This window comes from Clytia hemisphaerica, unplaced genomic scaffold (assembly GCF_902728285.1).
Source record: "Clytia hemisphaerica strain Z4C2 unplaced genomic scaffold, Clytia hemisphaerica genome assembly, whole genome shotgun sequence".
In the NCBI taxonomy this organism is placed as follows: domain Eukaryota; kingdom Metazoa; phylum Cnidaria; class Hydrozoa; order Leptothecata; family Clytiidae; genus Clytia; species Clytia hemisphaerica.
In genome coordinates, this window is record NW_027103443.1 from 109,770 (window position 1) to 118,153 (window position 8,384).

General features: G+C 35.2%; 1 protein-coding gene across 1 annotated transcript; it reads left to right on the forward strand.

Moving 5' to 3' along the window:
• The first annotated feature begins 6,760 nt into the window (after positions 1–6,760).
• On the forward strand, positions 6,761–7,390 carry LOC136798162 (uncharacterized). The gene has a single exon (XM_067054744.1). The coding sequence runs from the start codon at positions 6,761–6,763 to the stop codon at positions 7,388–7,390; it is 630 nt and encodes a 209-aa protein (XP_066910845.1).
• The last annotated feature ends 994 nt before the right edge of the window (positions 7,391–8,384 follow it).

Genomic DNA, 8,384 nt, shown 5'->3' on the forward strand with positions numbered 1-8,384 from the left:
TAATCATTCTGAAAACGAAGGGAACGAAGAACATTATTAATTTGTCGCGCAACCCCCAAAAAAGTTCGTGGGTTGTAAAAGCGTTTTCCGTTTACACATTTTCTTATATAAGAACAAACTATATAAGAACATAAGGCTTTGCTGGCCAAAATTAAAAGAACAACTTAAGAACATCTTAAGGTTTTATGGACTCTAAAACACCCTATTTCTTAGTATCATGGTAAAAAATACTCACAAAATTCGTCAAAATAAGAACATGTTAACATTTTTAGATTTAAATTGAAAAAGTTAAGAACATCTGAAGGCTTCTAAAATTGTGGATGTTCTTATAGAAAAAAACGTGTACTCTCTTATAACTAGGCTAGAGAAGGGTCAACCAATTAGCTTGTCCTAGAAAATGTTTTGGGAAGCTCATGAAAGATTGCTGCTTTCCCTTAGTGACGTATGGAAATGGAACATGTAATGTTGTATTTATACATGAGACAAAACAATCATCAATAATATCGAATAAAGTGAATATAATTATGTTGTACTATAATTACTAGGTTTATAGTATCTGTGAGCCTTCAAAACAAACTTTAAATTGATTTTAGATTCCACCTATTCCAGGTCAATTCCAATTTACGTACGACATACACAACAATCTCTTCTGATAACAAAATAAACACAATATTTCTCGTGTCAAGAGAGCTAGCTAAATTTGAAAGAAAAACAGCGAGTACTAATAATCATCAAGATACACATTGTTGACATTAACTCACACTTAAATCTATCAAAATATTGACAAAATGGATTACAACATTTCAAGTACCATTTCCTATGAGTTTTCCTACAACATCAGAATTGTCGTCAATGGATTACCTAGGTAATAACCAGTGCTTCCAAGGAAAGATTTTTTTGAGTCTTATTCTAAAAGTTCGAAGATTTGTATGAAAATATCTACAGTATGTAAAACATTATAGCAAAGTATTCTTATTCAAACCCAAAAACAACTGTTCCTTTTTGTGAAAGCTTTCTGAATTATTACCAAGATTGTCAAAGACACTGAAAGAAAAATTATAAAGCATAACCAAATGACAACAATCGGCTCAAAATAGAAGGGTACTTGACGTTAGAAGTATACGATTTTCTAATCATTCTTAGAAAAGATTCTTAACCCTGAGTTTTGATAATACCTATGTAGCACACAAATAAGTTTTCCCACTGACTCGAGAAATCAGGAAGAAATACTAAAAAAGAATTCGTGATTATTATACATTTCTTTTATTTTTTAACCCAATTATAGTCTTAAGTCATCTAATTGAAAAACCATCTTTTACACATCCCAAGAGTAATCACAGCATCATCAAAACATTTTTGTTTCATCATTTTTACATATGGTACAATGAGATATTTAAAAGGATCGAGTAATATTATAAACATCATAATACATTTGAAATCAAGGCCAGTAAGCTCACAGAGAGACATTCAAAGTAGTGGAAAAATACTTTGGACAGAACTCCTGAATTTACTTAAAAAGAATTTAGAAACACCTAATAGTCAAATTATTATTTCAACCATCGAAAATAATCTCTTGTATTTTTTTCGCAGTTTCTCCTACTATGCAAACAATTTAGCTCAATCAAAAAAAATTGTAGATTTACCCTCACTATAATGATACTTCTTTTCATCAAAGACAAACATGCTAGATCTATCTAGGAAGATTTTGATATAAGATTACAAAAAGAAAGATTTTTTTGAGAGTACAATGCATTATTCATGAAGTCCTTATTCTAAGACCTTCAAACTAAGTTCTTTTCATTATTTTCGGTTACAAAAAGATTACTAAATATCTTCTCTCTCTCTCTTCTATTTCATTTTAGTGCCTATCTATCAAAACTCTTAACCCCTAAAACACCCAAAACACTGTGAAGAACAAGATGGTTATAAAACTATAAAGAAAATGAAATACTATAATTGTATAAAAGGGGTCAAACAGAGACACGAGACAACATATTGCCATTTATAAAAAGCTTATGAACGAATAATGAAAACCTATTTCATTAAAGCTTATGGTAAAAACTTATGGGTTTGGAGCAGGGAAATCTCTAAAAATCTACGTTTAAACCAAATTTTTTCCAAAATAAATATTTATCAGAACAATGAATTATGCCAATTGCTTATAATATCATTTTTTACATTAATTCTTTTTGCAACGGTAAAGAATATTATCCAATGACAGTTATGAAATTGTAAAAATGTGTAAATGTTTCACGTAATTTAAAAGTGTAGAAAATGGCAAAAATAATGACAAGGTTTTTGAGTTCTTTCTGTGCAACTATATCTTCCATCAGGAGATCTCAAAATGGGACAAATTTGGGACCTAAGCACAGTACTCCACAAAATACATCTTTAATATCATTTTAGTCATATCTTCATCACATTACGTTGTATGGCAAATTAGAAAAGCTAGTTTTAGATCATCTTCATTCAAACTGAAGATGGGAATTATTATGGGTTGATGCAAACCTACTTACTCTTCAGGAAACGCCCATCCATATCTAGCACACTAATAAGTCCTTTAAAAAACAGCTTTTTGTGAAGAAACAATACTTAAGCATTGTAAAAAAATGGTACTGTATGGTGGTTAGCATGTGGCGTGCTGATATCTTTTATTGTTATTTTAAACATAATTTTGACAGTGTTAACAATTTTTTATTGGTGTTTCATGGTCATGGGCATATAATGCTTAGTCAGCTTGGGTTTCCAGAGTTTGACATTCTGTCAACAAGGGCAAGAGACTGTTATGACTTTTCTTTCTTACCCATCCCAATTCAAACTTGCCACAGAAAATGTTAATTGGAAGTTATGAGCCCCAAACCACTTCTTAAATCCCTCCACCACTGTTTTATCAGCCACTTTTATCAGCCACTTTTAAGGGTTCGGCCCCTATGGTGCATTTTTAGGCTTCTCAAAGTATCAGAGGGCAAGAATTAGCAATATCATCTGTGTTTAAATTAAAAATGTTGATACAAATCCAGACGATCTCAATCGAACGGAATCGACGATCGAACCAGTCGAACCAAATCGAACGCAATTGACCGATTGAAATTCGATTGTCGAACACAATCGAATCTCAATCGAATATTACCGCAATTTTCAGATTCAATTGATTCGATTGCTTTCGATTGCATTCGATCGTCGATTCATTGACCCCCGGATTGTTCATCGCATATAATTTCTGCGGGAAATTGAAAGTAATTTCATTCGGCTTGTGATGTTTGAGAGCTTGGATGTTGGGAAGCTGCAAGACTAAAGCCAGACGATCTCAATCGAACGGAATCGACGATCAAACCAGTCGAACAACAATCGAACCAATCGAATATTACCCAGAATTTTGACGTTCGATTGAGATTCGATTGCGTTTGACAATCGAATTTCAATCGGTCGATTGCTTTCGATTTGGTTCGATTGGTTCGATCGTCGATTCTGTTCGATTGAGATCGTCTGGATAAATCTAAAACATATTCCCCGGATATAGATATATATATACAAGGAAATCTAAAATTGCAAAGCAAAATCAAAACAGATATAATTACTTTAAAACTATAGTAAAAGCTACACACACAGGACCATGAAAACGACTCCCCCAGCTGTAAACTCTGATTACAATATCACGCATATTTTGTCTTCAACAATCACGATCAGCTAAAACAGCAAAAATCGTTAGGTACTCCCCCGTCAGACGACTTACATTTTTAAATTTTTTCTAGCCTCAGAAAAACATGTCCTCGATCACGTGTGGTTGTGATGTAGGTTTTGTACAGTAATATCGATTTTCACAGTTTCTTGTTTCTACGTCATTTTTTAAACCTCTATAGTATGAGAACGTGTCATTCAATAAGGAATTTTATAACACTTCGTATAGATTAAAAAGACAATATTATAGAAAACAAATTTTTTTTCGTATTTCATTTGAGAAAGTAGATATTGGCATATTACGCTAACAATATCTATTTATAATATACGGACAATTACGCCAACTAATTTTATATCATATATACAGACAATTACGCCAACATGTTCGCGTAATATTGACATCTATATGATATATCTGGAAATACGCCAACTAGTTTGCGTAATTGTCCATATATAATACATCCATAACTGATACGCCAACTAGTTCGCATAATTTCTGTATATAATACATCCATAACTGATACGCCAACTAGTTCGCGTAATTGTTGCTGTCGGTTTATAATACATCTATAACTGATACGCCAATTATTTCGCGTAATTGTCGTATATAATATATTCAAAACTGATACGCCAACTATTCTTTATCTATTTTCAGCTACAGGCAGTACAATAGTACATAATTGGTCATATGATTACCTCGAAGACGAATGGCGTTTCGAAGACGAATGGCGTTTCAAACTCAAATTTGAGTGATTTTGCCAAATGAACAAACAACTGAACAAGAGCCGGAAATAGGTGGATAGATATTTCCTCGAAAGTCCAAACTTCATTTTTAAGAAAAAACTTGAAAGGTTTTTCAAGCTGCCCAAAACATGGTTTATAAAACATAGTCTTTGACGACACATATATTGTAAATCCCTAAATGTTTGGACCACACCGTGTCGTAAAAAGCTGGACCGAAAGTGACCATGTGATCGCACGGGTCATGAATGCACGAGGTCACATGTTTGGTCCAGCTTTATACGGCATGGCCCAAATATTTTTTTGGCTTTACAATATATGCTGCAGACGTGCCTATTCAAGACTAATTGTTTTATATACCATTTTTGGGGCAGCTTGAAGGGTTTCATTTTGAAGTCTATGGTGGTATGATACGAACCAGGTCTGAAAATGATTGTGTCACACCACCACACCGTGGGTTGAGTCCAAATCTTGAAAATACATCGCATCAGAACAAACACCCCGTCTCTGTGACCCACTGGGATTAACCCTACTGGCAACCCCAGTGGAAAGCGCTTAAAAAGGCCCATTTTTTCACCACATTGGGGAAAACGATTACCCAAGTGGAAAACTAGAGTTTCTTTTCACCCCATTGGTAAAATTGAGAATTTAAAAGAGCCACCCAACTGAGAATATCATGAAAGAACAATTGAATTTGATGACCCCATTGAAATAACTTAATCGTTTGCAACCCACCCTAGCGGATTTAAAAGTTTTAAATTTGATCACACTGAGCTTTTGATACCTACTGGAGTATAGAGACAGGGGGTGTAAATAAGAACATAAAAAAACTATCAGGGGGGGTCGGGCTCAAAATCGTCGAATTGATAAAGCATCCGGGATGACCATCCGGCAGTCGCACTAAGCATCCAGCCGTTGAACAGGAATGAGAAGTCGGCCGTCGAACTGATCATCCGTCTGTCGAAATGAGCATCCGGCCGTCGAATCGATCATCTGGCCGTCGAACTGATCATCCGGCCATCTAACAATTACAGACAATTACGCGAACTAGTTAGCGTATTTCTAGATAGCGACTCCAGAAGTAATGCAACTTTCGTTGACGTCAAACCAAATGTTTCATTTTTCCGTGAACTTTGAACCTTTCTAACTTTTTTTACTAAAAGAAAGCCCGTGATCTTAGCTTTCCAGCGGTAACACTGTGGACACGGGCTAGACAGGAAATTGGTAAATTGCAGATTGTTTTTGCAACATTTAAGAATTTGAATTCCGTGGGAGAAAACAAAGTTGCAAATGTTGATGAACAAATGTTTCTGGAAACAGAGGAACAAATAGTTGAAGGCTGAAACTTTGTATGTTTATCAGAAAAAGGGTGAGGAATTCAAAAATCACAATCGCTAATTCTAGTTCTTTCATTTTCATGTAGTTTTTTTCACTTTTTTGCTTCTTTAGCATGGGAATGTCCCAAAAAAAAGTTTTTATTTTTGCCGAAATAGATTTTCTTTTGATTTGGGGTTTCTCCTTTCAGAAAAACTTATACTTTATCTATAACTTTTTGTTCCTCCATTTCCAGAGGTCCCTTGAAAATGGGTCCTATCACCTTTTTTGGACTTATTTCAACCTTTTCCAAGCTATTTTCTTCAAAAACAAAAATAAAACAAATAATGCAATGTCTTCTTTTTTCAAAAAAAGATATTTCTTTCATTATTTTGACAAATATACTAAATATCTTACAAATATTTTTATATGATGATAGTCTAATATCATCAAAGAATCCTCCTTCCAAATTTCAGGTCTCTAGCTACACTAAAAAAAGAGATATGCTAAATTAAAGAAGCATGACTGAAAAAATTTTCTTTTTTCTTTTTTGACACATTTTTCGAATCTTTCCAAGCTATTTTCCTAACCTTTTTTTTTGACATTTTTAGTCAAATTTTTGACACTAAAATTTGAATATCTTTAAAACCACTTATCCTCTGGAGGCCTATGACCCCTCATTTTCTTTCTTTTTCAAAGCTCTACATTTCACAATTAAAAAGAAACACCAATTACTCTAAATTTGAGTCTAAGTTTCGTTATAGATTCACTAAAAAGAAAAGGTGTGGTGGTGAAAGAAAATCCGCCACATTAAGTGGGGTGATCCACCACACCTAGCAAATAACAACATGCAACAAGAGTGAACACTGGGCAGTTCGCATCAAGAGACTGGTACTTCTCGCAGATCCATCTGGATCTCCCGTATTGGTGGATGTTGAACATTTGCTCAACTGGCTGTTTTGTCTCACCAGCAGAATGGACAGTATTTTGAAGGTGAACCACAAAAACGTATAAACTTTCTTTGATTATGAAACAAATAACTTTTCTATCACAAAACGTACGTGGAGTGAAAACAGATGCCCGTATTGTTGAGCTATGTCACGTTATGAAAAAGAGAAATGCAATAGCAGCATGCTTACAGGAGACTTGGCGTAAAGGTCAGGAGGTGTTAGATTTCGAACAATATCGCCTCATATCGTCCGGTCTAAATGAGGCAACCTGCCGTAGAGGGTCCCAAGGAGTCGCAATCTGTTTGAATCCTGATGGTGTTGACGCTTGGAATGCAGCTGGTCTCGAAACTCACTCTGATCTCGGACCTAGAGTATTAGCTATTCGTTTATTATTGAGAGATAAGCACAACAGAGATGTTGGTGTCTTTTTGGTATCGGCATACGCCCCGGTAGGAAATGCCCCAGAACATACCTGGAACGAATTTTTGATTTACCTAACAACGTGTTTGAACAGAAAACGAAATGATGATATTTTAGTGATTGGTTGTGATTGCAACTCTAGTATGGGCGTGAATCGATCGAAGGAGTCAGGCCCGCTCGGTAATTTTGGTATATCTCACGTTAATGATTCTGGAAAATCAAGAGTTGAAAGTTGTTACGACGTGTTTCAAAAAGAAGAAATACGGCACATGGATGCATCCTCGTAGTAAAAATCTCCACCAAATCGATCACATTTTTGTCAACAGAGAAATGTTCGTCCGATGTATCGATGCTGGAATCACCTCGCCTCTGTTAGATAGTGATCATAATGCTACTTTTGTTACCCTCCGCTTAATGAAACGTCTTAAAAAGAAAAACGATAACCGTCAGCGACTGCTTGCTCTCGACCACTCCCATCTACTTGATCCAGATGTCAAACGTAAATTCTTTGATAAAATTAAAAACTACTTTGACACTAATGCAGCCTGCAAATACTCTGAACTATCAAAATCCATGTCTAAAGCAGCAACCGATGTTCTCCCAAGACGTGCTAAAGCTCAACCAGACTGGTTCAAATTTGACGAAAAGAACTTGAATGCTCTCATAGATGCCAGAAATGAGGCTATGAGACGTGTTTTCAATAAAAGAACTCGTTTTTCAGAAGAGAGATTACGGTTACTACGAACTAAAGTAAAGGTGGCTGTAAGGAGTGCCAAAAATAAGTGGCTCCATTACATCTCTCACGCAACTAATGTAACTGTCGGTACTAAGACTGCTTGGGACAATGTGAAACTGCTAAAAAAAGGACTGTCAAAAGTTAAACCGGTGACTCAAAAGCAATTGAAAAAACCAGACGGTACTTTATGCAAAACCCCGGATGAAAACGCTACCGTTTTCAAAGATCATTTCCAAAAACTTTATGAAAATCAAGTCAATTTTGATGAAACTGTCTTAGATCTCCTGTCCCAAAGACCGGTCTTCGAAAACTGTGATGAAATTCCCTCGGATGAAGAAATAAGGACTGCCATTTCAAAGTTGAAAAATAAAGCTCCAGGAGAGTCTGGAGTGATGACCCAATCGTGGAAAATAATTATCGACAGCCAAGAAATTTTCCAGATATTGAAATCAATCATAACTGATTTCTGGGTAACCGAAACAGTACCTAAAGAATGGAACATTGGCAGGCTTAATGTGTTACCGAAAAAAGGAGATCTTTCCTTG